At 45.8% G+C, this 19,772-nt stretch overlaps 2 protein-coding genes across 3 annotated transcripts; both read right to left on the bottom strand.

The window, feature by feature from the left end:
• Nucleotides 1–2,164: 2,164 nt before the first annotated feature.
• On the bottom strand, nt 2,165–5,695 carry LOC135521771 (protein S100-A1-like). Its single transcript, XM_064947490.1, has 3 exons — nt 5,624–5,695; nt 2,844–3,009; nt 2,165–2,768 (listed from the first exon to the last, which is right to left on the bottom strand). Exons 2-3 carry the CDS (start codon nt 3,006–3,008, stop codon nt 2,607–2,609), a joined length of 327 nt encoding a protein of 108 aa, XP_064803562.1. The 5' UTR covers nt 3,009; nt 5,624–5,695; the 3' UTR covers nt 2,165–2,606.
• A 6,031-nt stretch (nt 5,696–11,726) lies between these two features.
• On the bottom strand, nt 11,727–19,772 carry LOC135521772 (protein S100-A16-like). Of its 2 annotated transcripts, none has more exons than XM_064947492.1 (3): nt 19,577–19,772; nt 13,607–13,731; nt 11,727–12,388 (listed from the first exon to the last, which is right to left on the bottom strand). In XM_064947492.1, exons 2-3 carry the CDS (start codon nt 13,724–13,726, stop codon nt 12,230–12,232), a joined length of 279 nt encoding a protein of 92 aa, XP_064803564.1. In that variant the 5' UTR covers nt 13,727–13,731; nt 19,577–19,772; the 3' UTR covers nt 11,727–12,229. The 2 variants fall into 2 exon arrangements, with proteins under 2 accessions (XP_064803564.1, XP_064803563.1); XM_064947491.1 differs by having other exon boundaries at nt 13,607–13,728; nt 19,577–19,770.

A 19,772-nucleotide genomic window follows, 5' to 3' on the forward strand; every position in this document is an offset into this window, starting at 1 on the left:
TTTCCCTTCAGGACCTGGCTGTAGAGGTGTGACGCAAACAGAGTGCTGTCCATCCCCTCCCTCCTCCCCCCTCTCTTTTCTTCCTTCTCTCCCCTTCATTCCCTTGTTCTCTCTCTCCTCTGTCCTTTCTTGTTGTCTCTCCCTCCTCTGTCCTTTCTTCTTGTCTCTCTCTCCTCTGTCCTTTCTTGTTGTCTCTCCCTCCTCTGTCCTTTCTTGTTGTCTCTCCCTCCTCTGTCCTTTGTTCTTGTCTCTCTCTCCTCTGTCCCTCTCTCTTTGTCTCTGTGTGTTTCTCCATTCCCCACCTAGAGGAGAGCGTTGTCCTCCAATAACCGCTCACAGCTTTGCTCCTGTGCAATAAAGGTTGTAGGTTCAGTTCAAAATTCAGTTTCTGTTGTATGTAAAACACACAAAATAAAATATAATTTCCTGTCTTTCTAAGATTAATGCTGCTGATGGCCAGTAACCTGATTCAAAGAGCCGTAGCTTTACAGTAAAACAAACATTATGGCCAGTAACCTGCTTCAAAGAGCCGTAGCTTTACAGTAAAATAAACATTATGGCCAGTAACCTGATTCAAAGAGCCGTAGCTTTACAGTAAAACAAACATTATGGCCAGTAACCTGATTCAAAGTGCTGTAGCTTTACAGTAAAATAAACATTATGGCCAGTAACCTGATTCAAAGACCCGTAGCTTTACAGTAAAACAAACAATATGGCCATTAACCTGATTCAAAGTGCTGTAGCTTTACAGTAAAATAAACATTATGGCCAGTAACCTGATTCAAAGACCCATAGCTTTACAGTAAAACAAACAATATGGCCAGCAACCACATTACAATTCTGTACCACATCAGTGTTCATCGACAATGGAAATATTTCATATTTGGTATAGACTAACAACATCCTGAATATCTGTTTCTTCAGGGATTCTGTCTGTTCTGCTAATTCTAAAGGTTTAATATTCAGTAATGTTGGCTTTGGATTCAACTTTAGGAAGAGCATCTTAAAAATGAGAGGACAGTCTAAGATGGGTCAGCGTGGAACACAGTTCTGAGATCTGTTGTCGGACAGATTATAGAGCTTATTGTAGAGCTCCCATATCTTCATACGGTATGGATGAAACTGATCTGTCACTGTCAGGCCATCCAGGTACTATTGGTATCAGTGGTAATGTAAAATATCAGGCTATTCAGGTAATATCCTTCAGAATGACCTCGACGGGACCGCAGTGGAGAAGGTGGAAAGCTTCAAGTTCCTTGGCATACACATCACTGACAAACTGAAATGGTCCACCCACACAGACAGTGGTGTGAAGAAGGCGCAACAGCCCCTCTTCAACCTCATGAGGCTGAAGAAATTTGGCTTGGCACCAAAAACCCTCACAAACTTTTACAGATGCACAATTGAGAGCATCCTGTCAGCTGTATCACTGCCTGGTACAACAACTGCACCGCCGGTGACCGCAGGGCTCTCCAGAGGGTGGTGCGGTCTGCCCGATGCAAACTATCTGCCCTCCAAGACACCTAGAGCACCCAATGTCACAGGAAGGCCAAAAAGGTCATCAAGGCTGGAACCGAGAGACTGAAAAACAGCTTCTGTCTCAAGGCCATCAGATTGTTAAATAGCCATCACTAACACATTAGAGGCTGCTAACAATATACATAGACTTGGAATCACTGGCCACTTTAATAAATGGAACACTATTCACTTTAATAATTTTTACACATTTTTCATTACTCATCTCGTATGTATATACTGTATTCTACTGTATCTTAGTCTATGCCGCTCTGACATTGCTCATCATATATTTATATATTCTTAATTCCATTCCTTTACTTAGATGTGTGTGTATATGTTGTGAAATACTTGCTAGATATTACTGAACTGTTAGAGATACAAACACAAGCATTTCGCAGCACCCGCAATAACATCTGCTAAACACTGTATGTGACCAATAAAATTGGATTTGATTAAGTTCATGGAAGTGTAGCACAGACACAAAAGTCCATCCCTGGAGAGTCTCTCACTCTGCTCCCATCTGGTGGCCAGACTGTGTTACTACTCCTCTCCATCAGAGAGACTGGGTGAAATGAGGAATATCCCAAACATACACACAAAGTATCCAGAAACCACAACAATACTCCACAACAAGCTTTGGTCAAATGTCATGTTTATTCTATCGAGGAGGAACAGTTTAACAATGAACGAGAAATGAACAGGGGGTTTACAAAACAAATGAAAAGATAGAGAAATTATATTCACATATTCAACAATGACCGTTATTAATGATGATTTAAACTCCACATTTTCACTCTGGAATAAACGTCTGTGTGTTGGGTTTGGTTTGGATCGGCACACACACTAAACACAGAAACACACTGCCCAGTGTGCCACGATGCATCTATGAACATCTCTTAGTGTGTGAGTGCATGTGTGTGGTATGTATGGTGTGTGTAGGTCTCTGTTATTAAACAGTAGACATTAAGCCTAGCCAAGATTTGAGTGGAGATGTCTCATAAATCGTCCTCCTTTCCTCAGTGAGTGAGTGAGTGTGTGAGAGAGAGAGAGAGCATAGATATGTGTGAGTGTACGAGTGTGTGTTGTGTTCACTTCTTCTCCCCCTTGTCGTTGTACTCCAGGAAGAAGTCGTTGCAGGCGACAGTGAGCGCCCCCACCAGGATAACAAACTCAGTGAAGTCCACCTCTCCATCATTGTTGGCATCCAGGTCCCCCATCACCTTGTCCACTGCTTCCTTGTCCTGGGCATTCTGGGTAAGGGAGAGAGGAAGACTTTACGCTGTGTGTCTGTGCGTGTGTGTCTGTGCGTGTGTGAATCTCCTTACCCCCAGGTAGTTGCCCAGCTCTGCAGAGAGCATCACTTTGAGCTCTGCTCTGCTCAGGGTGTATTTGTCGCCCTCGTCTCCAGAATACTTATGGAAGGTCTGGATCATCAGCTGCATGGCAGTCTCCAAGGTGGACACATTCTCTGTTTTGGTAGGGTTAGACATACTACAGAGGTAGAAAGACAACATGGTTAGGATAATGAGTAGGTGCTTCACATTGTAGTAGGACATCAAGTGATGTAGCCTGTGCAGAGTGTTTGTATTTTCTCATGGAAGCTGAGCCAGGATCAGATGGATCAGTCAAACACACTGTAGAGAGCAGTGGAGGCTGGTGAGAGGAGGACATCTGACAATAATGGCTGGAATGGAGTGATATCAAACACATGAAACACCCCAAAAAAAAAAATGTGTTTGATATCATTCCATTCCGGACATTATTATGATCCATCCTCCCCTCAGCAGCCTCCACTGGTACAGTATCAACTGAGTTAGCACCATGTCTGCTGAGCACGGCAGGACAGATAGGACGAGAGAGAGAGGGATGGATGAATAGACAGAGAGAGCTGCTTGTTCCTCAACCCTGTCCAGTTCCTGAATTAGTCACAAGTTTAATGTCATCCTACCCAACATCTGAAGAACTACAAACCCCAAGAGCCCTACTACATTACAAAAGCCCCAGACAGTTAGCCATGGAGTATGATGATGATTGATGATTAGTTTCCCCACTTAAGGATAAGTTGATCCTGAATCTGTGGGGAGCCACATTGAGACACTGTAATGGAAAGGAGATAGGTAATAGTGAGCAGGATATGTGAACCCCAGCCTTCTGATAAGAGTGAAACTCACACCAGGTAGAAACACATCTCGCTCTAACTTTAACCCTGTCTCTAACCCTATAGCCCTGTCCTGTCCAAACCAGTACAGGAGGAACTGGGACCATAGGAACCTGAGCTGCTCTCTACCTGAGCTGGACTGGATGGTTGGTAACAAAGGAGATAGGTGTATGTATCCCACCACCCTGCCTCCATCTCTTTATCCCACCCCTCCATCTCTTTATCCCACCCCTCCATCTCTTTATCCCACCCTGCCTCCATCTCTTTATCCCACCCTGCCTCCATCTCTTTATCCCACCCTGCCTCCATCTCTTTATCCCACCCTGCCTCCATCTCTTTATCCCACCCCTCAGCTCTCCATCTCTTTATCCCACCCCTCCATCTCTTTATCCCACCCCTCAGCTCTCCATCTCTTTATCCCACCCTGCCTCCATCTCTTTATCCCACCCTGCCTCCATCTCTTTATCCCACCCCTCAGCTCTCCATCTCTTTATCCCACCCCTCAGCTCTCCATCTCTTTATCCCACCCCTCCATCTCTTTATCCCACCCCTCCATCTCTTTATCCCACCCCTCAGCTCTCCATCTCTTTATCCCACCCCTCAGCTCTCCATCTCTTTATCCCACCCCTCCATCTCTTTATCCCACCCCTCCATCTCTTTATCCCACCCTGCCTCCATCTCTTTATCCCACCCTGCCTCCATCTCTTTATCCCACCCTGCCTCCATCTCTTTATCCCACCCTGCCTCCATCTCTTTATCCCACCCCTCAGCTCTCCATCTCTTTATCCCACCCCTCAGCTCTCCATCTCTTTATCCCACCCCTCCATCTCTTTATCCCACCCCTCAGCTCTCCATCTCTTTATCCCACCCCTCAGCTCTCCATCTCTTTATCCCACCCCTCCATCTCTTTATCCCACCCCTCCATCTCTTTATCCCACCCCTCAGCTCTCCATCTCTTTATCCCACCCCTCCATCTCTTTATCCCACCCCTCCATCTCTTTATCCCACCCCTCAGCTCTCCATCTCTTTATCCCACCCCTCCATCTCTTTATCCCACCCCTCCATCTCTTTATCTCACCCCTCAGCTCTCCATCTCTTTATCCCACCCCTCCATCTCTTTATCCCACCCCTCCATCTCTTTATCCCACCCCTCAGCTCTCCATCTCTTTATCCCACCCCTCCATCTCTTTATCCCACCCCTCCATCTCTTTATCCCACCCCTCAGCTCTCCATCTCTTTATCCCACCCCTCCATCTCTTTATCCCACCCCTCCCTCTCTTTATCCCACCCCTCAGCTCTCCATCTCTTTATCCCACCCCTCCATCTCTTTATTCCACCTCTCTACCTCTCCATTCCACCCCTCCACCATTCCTTCGCACCCCATCCCTTCCCCACCTCTCCATCTTAGCTCCACCTCTCCCACCCCTCTTCCCTGACCACTCTACTTATTTCCCTACAATTACATTTACACTGTATCAAATTCACTTTATCCCAACAGAAATCTGAGGTCATTCTTGTTCAGGAAAAATCTAGATTTGCCTCCTTTGAGCAAGATATTTACATAAACAGAAAATAAAGAAGAAAAAGAAGAGAGAGGTCAGTCAGGACAGAGGAAACACAACAGGTCAGAAACTCTATAGAGGCTAACATCACACCGGAATAGACCAGGGAATAGACATGAAATCACCAAACACACAGAGTAGTGAAGTCTGCAGTACAGGCTGTGTGCTTTCCCCTCTCTGTAAAAGTTATATTGACGTTGTTTAGGGTTACAGCAACGCAAACTTTGTATCATTGTTGCTAGATCACAAACAGCTGAAATATATTTCATCTGCTACACATTTTACTGTGCTAGACAGAACTACCTCCTGAAGAGCAGAAGGGCTGAATTGTTTTGCCTGTTGCTGAAAAACTGCATTCATTCCTGAGTCAACCTTTCTTCCTTACCTGAGCAAAGGAGGAGTGCTGGCCTGCTGTTGGACACGTAGAGGGAGAGTAATGAAGAACGGTGAGGAGAGGGAGAGGGACAGCCTCTTAAATACTTCTCTCCCTCCTCCCACTCCACCTCTCTCCCTCCTCCCACTCCGCTTCTCTCCCTCCTCCCACTCCGCCACTCTCCCTCCTCCCACTCCGCCTCTCTCCCTCTTCCCACTCCGCCTCTCTCCCTCCTCCCACTCCGCCTCTCTCCCTCCTCCTCTCTCCCTCCTCCCACTCCGCCTCTCTCCCTCCTCCCACTCCGCCTCTCTCCCTCCTCCCACTCCGCTTCTCTCCCTCCTCCCACTCCGTCTCTCTCCCACCTCCCACTCCACCTCTCTCCCTCCTCCACCTCTCTACCTCCTCCCACTCCGCCTCTCTCCCTCCTCCCACTCTTTCTCTCTTCCTCCTCCCACTCCACCTCTCTCCCTCCTCCCACTCCGCCTCTCTCCCTCCTCCCACTCCGCCTCTCTTCCTCCTCCTCTCTCCCTCCTCCCACTCCGCCTCTCCCCCCTCCTCCACCCCTCTCTTCTTCCACCTGTTGCTCCTCTTCTCTGTCCCATCCCCCCCCCCCCGTCTCCTCTCCTCCTTCTCTGTTTACACGACAGACACCTGCCTTCCTGTGATGGACAGATAAGATCCATCCTTCATAAAAGCTGTCAGACATGACACCACATCACTACCTCAGGATGATCACATTTACATTATTAGTATCAAATATTACCTTCAAGACATTTTTGAGAAAGCCAGGGAGATGAGAGGGAAAGCAGGAGAGGAGCAGAGGGAAAGCAGAAGAGGAAAAGAGGAGGAGAGGGGAGCGACGTGGTGTAGCCTATTTGTCCACTTTGGCCACAATGGAGCCAAGGTGCAGAGAGCCACAATGGAGCCAAGGTGCAGAGAGAGCCACAATGGAGCCAAGGTGCAGAGAGAGCCACAATGAAGCCAAGGTACAGAGAGAGCCACAATGGGGTATCACTTACTGTCTCAGTCAGTGTGCTATTGTAGCAGTGGATTACCATGGCCCGGGCCTGTAGCCATATTGTACTGCGTGTGAAAACATAGGCCAGGAGAAGCAGTGAAAGTGTGTTTAGATAAACAGGAGAAGCCTTGGAGGAAGGTGAGAGGTCCTGCTATGGCGCCGACAATATTCTTTCAAAGATGCATGCCATCCACAAGATTAAAATACAGACCATCTCAATACTTATACTCTGAAATAGAAAATATTTCATTTACAGTTTTTCACAATTGTTTACACATTTGCTGAATCATTGGGCCATTTTCCCAAAACACTAAACACAAAACTCTACAAATCTGTAGCAATAGCAAACACTGCATTCAAAACTGTTATTGCGTTCCATGTTTTGTTTTTTTTTTGCATCAAAATGACGCGTCATATGAATAGATCTGTCTACCAACCAACAACACACTGATGTGCTCAACACAAAACACTGAATATCCCACCACTAGGTTTATGATGTGCTCAACACAAAACACTGAATATCCCAGCATTAGGTTTATGATGTGCTCAACACAAAACACTGAATATCCCAGCAGTAGGTTTATGATGTGCTCAACACAAAACACTGAATATCCCAGCAGTAGGTTTATGATGTGCTCAACACAAAACACTGAATATCCCAGCAGTAGGTTTATGATGTGCTCAACACAAAACACTGAATATCCCAGCAGTAGGTTTATGATGTGCTCAACACAAAACACTGAATATCCCAGCAGTAGGTTTATGATGTGCTCAACACAAAACACTGAATATCCCAGCAGTAGGTTTATGATGTGCTCAACACAAAACACTGAATATCCCAGCAGTAGGTTTATGATGTGCTCAACACAAAACACTGAATATCCCAGCAGTAGGTTTATGATGTGCTCAACACAAAACACTGAATATCCCAGCAGTAGGTTTATGATGTGCTCAACACAAAACACTACTATGAATATCCCAGCAGTAGGTTTATGATGTGCTCAACACAAAACACTACTGTGAATATCCCAGCAGTAGGTTTATGATGTGCTCAACACAAAACACTACTATGAATATCCCAGCAGTAGGTTTATGATGTGCTCAACACAAAACACTACTATGAATATCCCAGCAGTAGGTTTATGATGTGCTCAACACAAAACACTACTGTGAATATCCCAGCAGTAGGTTTATGATGTGCTCAACACAAAACACTACTGTGAATATCCCAGCAGTAGGTTTATGATGTGCTCAACACAAAACACTGAATATCCCAGCAGTAGGTTTATGATGTGCTCAACACAAAACACTACTATGAATATCCCAGCAGTAGGTTTATGATGTGCTCAACACAAAACACTACTGTGAATATCCCAGCAGTAGGTTTATGATGTGCTCAACACAAAACACTACTATGAATATCCCAGCAGTAGGTTTATGATGTGCTCAACACAAAACACTACTATGAATATCCCAGCAGTAGGTTTATGATGTGCTCAACACAAAACACTACTGTGAATATCCCAGCAGTAGGTTTATGATGTGCTCAACACAAAACACTACTGTGAATATCCCAGCAGTAGGTTTATGATGTGCTCAACACAAAACACTCAATATCCCAGCAGTAGGTTTATGATGTGCTCAACACAAAACACTCAATATCCCAGCAGTAGGTTTATGCCTTTTGCATTGTCAGTGTTACATTGTAGCCGGTTGTAAAAGATTGTTACAGTAATGTATACCTACTCAAATATACATAAATAAACACATACAAATGCAATACAGTAACAAAAACATTGTCATTTATTTCCAAATTGCAGTATTTTGAACACTTGTGTTTTGTATGTAACACTTTCTGTACCCAACAGGAGTAAAACAGGAAAAACATTCAGTAAGATAAAGGGTTTTCTGTACAAAAATGAAGTTGCTTATTCCTTCAAAACTCTAAAGACAAAAACACATGCAAAATGTAAGAAAGAAAAACATTAGGCTACATCCTGCTGTAATGTCTGCTTCAAACTCACATCCTCAAACACGTAGATCCCCTGAACGCAGCTCACTCTCCAGATCCCAATCACCTGAATTCTAGTCACCTGTATGTCATTATCACACACTATTTAGTTCAGTTCTTTGCACCCCATCACTGTGAGGTATTGTTTGTTTTGTGACACACGGCTTGCAGAGCGCTGTGGTGCCCATGATCAGCTTCTCCTGTGTATGATAGTTTTTTTCTGCCTCACTAACCACGACTTTTGCCTATTCCCTGCCTATCGGATTTCCTGTTCTCTACCTATTGCCTGATCTCCCGGACTACGTCATTAGCCTTCTCCATGCCTGTACTGTTGCCCTTTTGGACCCCATGTGTATGACCTTCTGCCTGCCCCTGGACCCAGCTACCTGACTCCTCCTGTGTATGACCTTCTTCCTGCCCCTGGACCCAGCTACCTGACTCCTCCTGTGTATGACCTTCTGCCTGCCCCTGGACCCAGCTACCTGACTCCTCCTGTGTATGACCTTCTGCCTGCCCCTGGACCCAGCTACCTGCCTCCTCCTGTGTATGACCTTCTGCCTGCCCCTGGACCCAGCTACCTGCCTCCTCCTGTGTATGACCTTCTGCCTGCCCCTGGACCCAGCTACCTGACGCCTCCTGTGTATGACCTTCTGCCTGCCTCTGGACCCAGCTACCTGACTCCTCCTGTGTATGACCTTCTGCCTGCCCCTGGACCCAGCTACCTGACTCCTCCTGTGTATGACCTTCTGCCTGCCCCTGGACCCAGCTACCTGACTCCTCCTGTGTATGACCTTCTGCCTGCCCCTGGACCCAGCTACCTGACTCCTCCTGTGTATGACCTTCTGCCTGCCCCTGGACCCAGCTACGTGCCTCCTCCTGTGTATGACCTTCTGCCTGCCCCTGGACCCAGTTACCTGCCTCCTCCTGTGTATGACCTTCTGCCTGCCCCTGGACCCAGCTACCTGCCTCCTCCTGTGTATGACCTTCTGCCTGCCCCTGGACCCAGCTACCTGCCTCCTCCTGTGTATGACCTTCTGCCTGCCCCTGGACCCAGCTACCTACCTCCTCCTGTGTATGACCTTCTGCCTGACCCTGGACCCAGCTACCTGCCTCCTCCTGTGGTCCTATGCAATAAACAACGCTTGAAACAGCGCTGTCTCCCCTCGTGTTCATTACACCTGCCTCATATTTTGGTCTGGCCACAGCACCTAATCTACATCACAAGCCATGTTCTCCCTGGCTAAACAGCACCTCATCCACATCACAAGCCATGTTCTCCCTGGCTAAACAGCACCTCATCCACATCACAAGCCATGTTCTCCCTGGCTAAACAGCACCTCATCCACATCACAAGCCATGTTCTCCCTGGCTAAACAGCACCTCATCCACATCACAAGCCATGTTCTCCCTGGCTAAACAGCACCTCATCCACATCACAAGCCATGTTCTCCCTGGCTAAACAGCATCTTCTGGGGTGACGGATCCAGCCGCCAAAAGCCCCCACATCAACTTCACCACATGCATCCTCCATTGCCTGGAGAAGAGGCGTGTGAGGGGATGGAGGTCATACACCTTCCATCACCATGCCGGAAAAAACTATTGTGTTTAGGAATGGAGAATATGGTGGGAGGTATAGAACCGGCAGGTCGATGGACCAGAGCAGCCCGGTGGAAACTCACGTTGTCCCAGATGACAACATACCTGGGCTGCTCTGGTCCACCCCTCTGCTCAGCTGGAATGAGGATGCCGTGTAGTGTGTCCAGGAATGTGATGAGAAGGGCGGTGTTGTAGGGACTAAGGTTGGCATGGTGATGGCTGGTGCCTTGCTGGCTAACGGCTGCACACATGGTGATATTCCCTCCACGCTGTCCAGGGACATTCACAATGGCCAATAATGTTCCGTCCCCTTCTTTTGGCTAGCATCCAGACTTGGTTTAAGGATTTGGTACATTAGTTTCAAGTTCCAATTTTAGCGTGTAAACAATTGGGGGAAAGTAATCTGTCATTCTCAAGCATCTGCTCAGTGAACTGTGCCTGCTCCCCTCAGGGTGTGTGGTGTGATGACCTTGTTGGCTGGGCCTGGTCCAACAGCTGCCCTGCTTGGCCTGGTAGTGTTTCCAAATGCTGTGTTGGACCCACTGATTGGTAGCAGCCAATTTCAGCTGGTGATTAGGTTAAGGCCTGAAACAATGGTTCTGCCTCCCAGTAGGTTAGATGGTAGTGGTTATTGAAATGAAGTGCAGAACATGTTGGAATGGCATTAGGGTAATATAGGAGCTCCAGAGGGGGTTTCTAATGTAAACAGCTCAGCAGACCGGAGGCTGTGGTTAGCCTAGTGGGTGTGTGTCTGGCCTGAGGCTGTTTGAAAGGGAAGCTGGTACCTGATACAGGATCAGAGGGTACTAGCTGAAAGGAGACAACACCCTTGACAGGCAGCCATGCATAGTTATCACTTCTGTAACACACACGCATATACACGCAAACAAAATTACACACAAATCCTACACTCATACAAATGCACAGCTATTGTAATAATGTATATTTTAACGACAACTGCACTCCACAAACCAAAACAGCAAAGTAATATGTCTCCTTGTTTGTCTGTGCTGTTTCTTTGACCACGCCTCAGGCTTATACAACCACTGAATTGTATAGTGTCTGGGCACGTCATGTTTGTTAAGTCTGAATGTTAATGTAACATACAGTACTTACATCCACTACAGCTCTGAGGCTGCTAGACCCGGGGGAGTGGAGAGTAGGATTGTAGTGTATAGATCTGCCTGTATTACAGTATAGACTTGTTATCTCTGGTGCAATGCAGCATTGTATTCTGTTGGCAGAACATGTGTGTGTATCCTCGCTGTGCACAATAGGTGGTGTTGTATATTGGTGTCTAATTTCAATATTCTGGTGCATCTTGGGCCACGGAGTGTGACACGACTAAATTTAGAAGGGGCCGCTGGTGGCCATGGAAGCAGGAATCAGCATATTGGTTCTATAAGGTGTGTGTGTGTCTTCATCATGACACAGGGCAACCTAGAGGATTCATTTAGAGATAATGTTAGAGTAGTGAAAGAAGACACGACTTTAAAACATTGCCATGGCATTTATTTCAACATGATAACAAACCATTTACTGTAGAAGTGTTGATTTAGAGTAGTTATACTAAAACATGTGAACTGTTAAACTTAATGTAAAAAAATGTCTTCATAAAGTATTTATAAAACCAGTAACATTGTTATAACTGAGATGAAGATTGGTAGTGTAAGCATATAAAATATGTTGAGATGAAGTTAAGTCTGATTATGTAGTGATTATGTAGTGATATACAGCCAAGGGAGATTGACAGGTCTATGAGCCTCTATAGGTACATGGGGCCTTATGGCAGTGTTCTTCAATTCTGGCCCTGTGGTCACACACACTGTAATCAATCCCATCAAAGCCTTCACGAGTTTCCTCTGGTGTGTCAGTGCTGGAATGGAACTAAAGCCTGCACACCCTGAGGGTCACTAGGACCAGGATTGAAGAACCCTGCCTTATAGACTGCATAAGACATCTTATAGAGTGTCTATGAAACCATATGCAGTTCCTATGAGGCAGGTGTGTTGTTGGCTGCAGTCCTCTGCTCGCTGAGGGTGTTTGCCACGTAGCCAATCAGAGTCATGTATTCCTGGAAGCTGACCTTCCCATCTTTGTTCTCGTCCAATCCCTTACGCATCTCCTTCACTGCAGAGGAACTCTCTGTTCCCTATGAGGTGAGAGGGGGAGAGAGGAAGAGAGTGGGGATACAGAGAGAAAGAGTCTATCATTAAAGATTGCTTCCCCAATAACACCTGGTGCCGATTTGCATTATGACTAGGATTAAGGCTTGGGTTTAACCTGGAGGCGGACTCGAACCTAGGGTCATGGTTGAGGCTCGGGTTTAACCTGGACGCGGACTCGAACCTAGGGTCATGGTTGAGGCTCGGGTTTAACCTGGACGCGGACTCGAACCTAGGGTTATGGTTGTGGCTCGGGTTTAACCGGGACGCGGACCTAGGGTCGTAGTTGAGGCTCGAGTTTAACCGGGACGCGGACACGAACCTAGGGTTGTGGCTCAGGTTTAACCGGGACGCGGACACGAATCTAGGGTCAGGGTTGAGGCTCGGGTTTAACCGGGACACGGACACGAATCTAGGGTTGTGGCTCAGGTTTAACCGGGACGCGGACACGAATCTAGGGTCAGGGTTGAGGCTCGGGTTTAACCGGGACACGGACACGAATCTAGGGTCATGGTTGAGGCTCGGGTTTAACCGGGATGCGGACACGAACCTAGGGTCATGGTTGAGGCTCGGGTTTAACCGGGATGCGGACACGAACCTAGGGTCATGGTTGAGGCTCGGGTTTAACCGGGATGCGGACACGAACCTAGGGTCATGGTTGAGGCTCGGGTTTAACCGGGATGCCGGACACGAACCTAGGGTCATGGTTGAGGCTCGAGTTTATCTGGGATGCGGACACGAACCTAGGGTCATGGTTGAGGCTCGGGTTTAACCGGGACGCGGACCTAGGGTCGTAGTTGAGGCACGAGTTTCACCGGGACGCGGACACGGACCTAGGGTCATGGTTGAGGCTCGGGTTTAACCGGGACGCGGACACTCGCCTAGGGTCATGGTTGAGGCTCGGGTTTAACCGGGACGCGGACCTAGGGTCGTAGTTTTGGCTCGAGTTTAACCGGGACGCGGACACGAACCTAGGGTCAGAGTTGAGGCTCGGGTTTAACCGGGACACGGACACAAATCTAGGGTCAGAGTTGAGGCTCCGGTTTAACCCGGACACGAATCTAGGGTCAGAGTTGAGGCTCGGGTTTAACCAGGATGTGGACACGAATCTAGGGTCAGAGTTGAGGCTCGGGTTTAACCAGAACGTGGACACAAATCTAGGGTCAGAGTTGAGGAGTAGTGATACAAGGACAGGTGGAACTTACAGTCATGATGTTGCCGAGCTGTTTATTGACGAGGCCCTGGAAGTCCTTATCTCCGAGACTGCCCTTCCCTTTGGCAGACTTCAGATACACTTCTACCACTGTCTGGATGGCCGACTCCATAGCTACTGGGAGAGAGGAGAGGATGCAGAAAACTCAAAAGTTTAGACAATTGAATGCAGCAACTGTTTCACTGGAACTAGCTGGAACAGTTAAGACAAGGTACACTCTTAGAAAGAAAGGGTTCCTAAAGAGTTCTTCAGCTGTCCCCATAGGAAAATCATTTTTGATTCCACATAGAAAACTCTGTGGAAGGGGTCCTGCATGGAACGCAAAAGGGTTCTACCTGGAACCAAATGGTTTCGAACTGGAACAAAAAAGGGTTATTCAATGGGGAATGCTGAAGAACCCTTTTACTCTAAGAGTGTAGAAAGAGGACATCAGAATAGAGGAAAGAATGAATGGGTGGGAGATAAGGAGAGCCCGGCGAGGTAAACGAACGAACGAGAGAGAGACAGAGAGAGAGACAGAGAGAGCTGCGATGTCTGATGGAGAGAGGGATACCTGATCACCATAAGCCAACAGAAGGCTATGGGTTCACATTACTACAGCTAAGACCTGTCTGTTACACTCTCATATATATATACTGTAGAGGGGGTAGTATGTATATATATCAGTATCTCAAACCCCTTCTCTTTTAACATTAGGGTGATGTCCTGAGGGTAGGTCGGGTGATGTCCTGACGAGGGTAATGATGATGGGTGATGTACTGATGAGGGTAACCCTAGAGACTCAACCCACAGGTAAATCTCCAATCTGACACTGTCACACCTGAATGCACACACACCAAAATGTATGCACATTCCCACAAACACACACACACCTGTCCCCTAGGCCTAGGCCAATTAGGACTGATCTTGCATTAGCCTAATTAGTATGTGAGTGAGAGCAGAACACACCCATGGTCTGATGCCAGCTGTAGGATTCTGTTTCATATCCCACCTTGATGCCACACATACACACACTATCCTGTTTGAGTTCCGCTGTAACTAACACATTAGCCAACCACAGACCCACACCGCTGGACATCTGTCATCATCTTCATCCCTCATCACTATTTCACCAGCCTGCGGGTGTCCCGAGCCAGACATCTTCTCCGCACATCGCCCATAATTAGGAGACGCTGTGTGCGGTCCTCTGTAGCTCAGTTGGTAGAGCATGGTGCCAGTAACGCCAGGGTAGTGGGTTTGTATGCACGCATGACTAAGTCGCTTTGGATAAAACAGTGCTAAATGGTATATATAATTATAATCAGGGATGGGCACCAGAACCCTTTTGTAGGCCCCCGGATCAATCTCCACACATTTTTCAGGAACTCAGTCAGGGTCTCAACTTACTGTTGAGAGTTACAATAGTAGAATAGACCAGGTGACATTTCTAAATGTGGTTGTGCTTCTCTTATGTCAGTCACATCATTAGCCATGTCAGCTAAACATGTTATATTGGTAAATGAGTCTAGCGGCCAGCTATCTAAACGTGTAGTAATCATGGTCAAATGACTGACCGGGACCCCCATGTATAATCAGATGAAATTAATATGAAAAACAGAAAACATTGGTCTCATGGCAAGTGTAGAATCGCAGGAAATTCACTCAAATAATTTTGTTTAGGGCCCCCAAAAGGCTGGCTCTGACTGCATGTGTGGGTATGGTTGTGGGAGACCCGCAAGCTACTGTGGCCCTCATGATTTCTGGTGGCCCCCACCCCCATCAATTGCCCATCCTTGCTATATAGTGTGTGTGTGTGTGTGTGTGTGTGTGTGTGTGTGTGTGTGTGTGTGTGTGTGTGTGTGTGAGCCCTAGATCAGAGTGATTGATGAGCATATCGATCCAGGAGTATATTTTTAGACCCAAACAGAGGATGTAATGAGACTAACCGGTGTGAAACCAAGCTGCTGTACAGAATACAGAAACCAAGCTGCACCAGAATACAGAACAGAACCCTGGACAGGACTCGGTCAGCGGGAGGGAGGAGATGAGAAGTTAAGAGAAGAGACAACAGAGTTCAATAAGGTGACACTAGTTTGGTGTTTTATGTTTGAAGCAATGACTTGGGAAAACCAGGTCAGCTCAGGCTGCAACAATACTTTAAATATATTTTTTCAAACCTTTATTTAACTAGGCAAGTCAGTTAAGAACAAATCCTTATTTACAATGACGGTCTACACCGGCCAAACCCGGGCGATGCTGGGCCAGTTGTGCACCGCCCTACGGGACTCCCAATCACGGACGGTTGTGATACGGCCTGGAGTCAAACCAGGGTGTCTGCAGTGACACCTCAAGCACTGAGACGCAGGGCCTTAGACCGCCGTGCCACTCGGGAGACAGACATGTTTAATTGATGTTTAATAAACCTCACTACGAATTTACTTTCACATCCAACTTGTAAGAAAAATTAGGAGTTACTTTTAACTATTCAATGTTATCTAGGTAGTCTGGAAGTATGGAAGCTGAATAATGTCTGTGTGTTGACATCTCAGTTGAATCTAACAGCTTGTTTCCATAGTTAAGCAGGGTACAATAGAGGTATGCATCTGGATTAGTGGTCGACCGATTCATCTGGTATTTTTTTTGACCTTGACAGCTCCGGGATTCAATCTTGCAACCTTACAGTTAACTAGTCCAATGCTCTAACCACCTGCCTCTCCTTGCACTCCACGAGGAGCCTGCCTGTTACGCGAATGCAGTAAGAAGACAAGGTAAGTTGCCAGCTAGCATTAAACTTATCTTATAAAAAACAATCAATCAATCATAATCACTAGTTAAACTAGTAATATGATCAGCCATGTGTAGTTATCTAGCGTGTCCTGCGTTGCATATAATCCATGCAATGCTGGGGGATGATTTAACAAAAGCGCATTTGCGAAAAAAGCACAATCGTTGCACGACTGTACCTAACCATAAACACCAATGCCTTTCTTAAAATCAATACACAGAAGTATAAATGTTTAAACCTGCATATTTAGCTAAAAGAAATCCAGGTTAGCAGGCAATATTAACCAGGTGAAATTGTGTCACTTCTCTTGCGTTCATTACATGCAGAGTCAGTGTATATGCAACAGTTTGGGCCGCCTGGCTCGTTGCAAACTAATCTGCCAGAATTTTACGTAATTATGACATAACATTGAAGGTTGTACACTGTAACAGGAATATTTAGACTTAGGGATGCCACCCGTTAGATAAAATACCGAACGGTTCTGCATTTCACTGAAATAATAAATGTTTTGTTTTCGAAATGATAGTTTCCGGATTCAACCATATTAATGACCAAAGGCTCATATTTCTGTGTGTTATTATGTTATAATTAAGTCTGTGATTTGATATTTGATAGAGCAGTCTGATTGAGCGGTGGTAGGCAGAAGCAGGCACGTAAACATTAATTCAAACAGCACTTTTGTGCGTTTTGCCAGCAGCTCGTCACTGTGCTTCAAGCATTGCGCTGTTTATGACTTCAACCCCCGAGATTAGGCTGGTGTAACCAATGTGAAATGGCTAGCTAGTTAGAGGGGTACGCGCTAATAGCGTTTCAATCAACACTCAATCTGAGACTTGGAGTAGTTGTTCCCCTTGCTCTGCAAGGGCCACGGCTTTTGTGGAGCGATGGGTAACGATGCTTCGAGGGTGGCTGTTGTCTATGTGTTCCTTGTTCAAGCCCAGGTAGGGGCGAGGAGAGGGACGGAAGCTATACTGTCACACTGGCAATACTAAAGTGCCTATAAGAACATCCAATAGTCAAAAGTATATGAAATACAAATGGTAGAGAGAGAAATAGTCCTATAAATCCTATATTAACTACAACCTAAAACCTCTTACCTGGGAATATTGAAGTCTCATGTTAAAAGGAACCACCAGCTTTCATATGTTCTCATGTTCTAAGCAAGGAACTTAAACTTTAGCTTTTTCACATTGCACTTTTACTTCTCCAACACTTTGTTTTTGCCTTATTTAAACCAAATTGAACAGGTTTCATTATTTATTTGAGGCTAAATTGATTTTTATTGATATATTATATTAAGTAAAAATAAGTTAATTCAGTATTGTTGTAATTGTCATTATTACAAATAAATAAATAATAACATTTTAAAAATTGGCTGATTAATCAGTATTGGCTTTTTTGGGTCCTCCAATAATCGGTATTGGCATTTAAAAATCATAATCGGTCGACCTCTAATCTGGGTGGTAGACTTGATCTGACTGAAGTGAACTTCCTCCTGTATTCCACTAGGAGACAATGTTCAGGCAGGAAGTGTAGGACTGTGGCTTCACTTTTTATTTCAATACCCCCTCTATGTTTAGGTTAATGGCATGACGCTGAAACTGACGGTGTAAAATATGTCGAATCAAATATGAAACTCAACATAACTTCATCCATATTGAATATGATGAAAACGATTCTTTATGTTTTTAAGTGGAATTTAACAGGATTTCAACTTATACATAGTTCTGATTATGTTGAAACTAGATTGATGTACTGTAACAATCTTTGTCAGGTTAAGTTTGTCAGGTTAAATGTATTTAGGTTGAAGTTTTACCCACATGTCAATGTTTCCAATGCTGGTTGACTTTTTTCAAAATGTTCCATGTTGATTCACGTCACAATATGTTGGCAAATAATGTTGAAACAATGTTAATTCAACTAGTGTGTGCCAAGTGGGTAGTGTGTTCTATAAAGCTTTGTGGGTTATACCTGGCTTGACCTGGGATGTCAGGGCTTGCAGGTGATCATCAATCTGAAAATGTACATATTTTTCTCCTTTCCAAACACATTTATCGGGGCAGCAGGGTAGCCTAGTGGTTAGAGCGTTGGGCTAGTAACCAAAAGTTTGAATCCCCGAGCTGACAAGGTACAAATCTGTTGTTCTGCCCCTGAACAGGCAGTTAACCCACTGTTCCTAGGCCATCATTGAAAATAAGAATTTGTTCTTAACTGACTTGCCTAGTAAAATAAAAAAAAATGTTTTTTAGGGGATAGATACAATCATGTGGCAGCCTGAATATGAAGAAGATAGCTTGCTTCAGTCTAATTGGGGCGTTGGGTGGGTCACAGCAAAGTTTGAGAACCACTGCTACAGGCCTAACTACATAAATGGACACAATAGCTTATTTAGTGCCAAGTCTACTCACTCTCTCCATGCCTATGAACTGTGTGAAGCTCGGTTCAGTGGACTCGTTTCACCTGCATGAGCTTTGATTATTTCGATGGCCAACCAGAATCAATCAGCGGGGTTGTGATGTGGTCAATAACTTACCAGGTGTGACTGGTTCACTTCCGCAACTATACCTGCATGGTGCTGTCAACGCCGTTTGCCACAAGCCGTTTCTCCCCGCGCTATTAAATACACCTTGGGTTGTCATTCGACTCTACCAACGTCTTACCGTTCGTTAATAATTCAGGGTGAAAAGACTAGAGAGCGAGCTGTCCTAGCTGCTGTTACTACACAGGGCCACGGTCGGTGTTGAGGTTGTAGACAGACTCGAACGAATGTCATTGTCCACAAGCTTGTAACTACAACTACCGAACCGTTCACTCTTCGGCTCGTGCATAATTTGAGACGATTGTGGGTAGCCTACCCACCGTGGTTTTGAGCCCCCCCCCTTTAGCCGAACTAATACGGTCGATTTGTAGTGGTCCCGAGGTAAGACTGACAGGGAAAATAAAGACGCGCCTTCTGGTTTGTCCTGAATTGTAAAGGGGTTGAGGATTGGGTTACCGATAAGGAGAAGCCGATCCCTGTGCTATCATGCTAGGTGGGTTTCGGACAATAGATCCGCTCGCAAACTACATTATTAATGTTCGAACGGAGGAACATTTTCTGAGGCCCATTTGGATCCATCAACGCAATGGCCTGTTTGAGTCAACGGAACTTTAGACAAACAGGCTAGGCTACATACTTCAGTTAATTTATCTACTCACCGTTAGATTGTGAATGAGAAAATCACAAATGTGCTCGATGTCAATTATCTTGTCCAGGCTCTCTGTGTCTCTCTGGCACTCTTCTCAAGGCTCAAACTTGATCAACTAGTTGCACTGAAAATAATCTCTTCCGTGATAGAATTTTTCTTCACCAAACTTTTTTGTATTGTGTCACAGAAGGGCGTGTGCCTGGGAA

This window comes from Oncorhynchus masou, chromosome 30, assembly GCF_036934945.1.
Source record: "Oncorhynchus masou masou isolate Uvic2021 chromosome 30, UVic_Omas_1.1, whole genome shotgun sequence".
Lineage (NCBI taxonomy): Eukaryota > Metazoa > Chordata > Actinopteri > Salmoniformes > Salmonidae > Oncorhynchus > Oncorhynchus masou.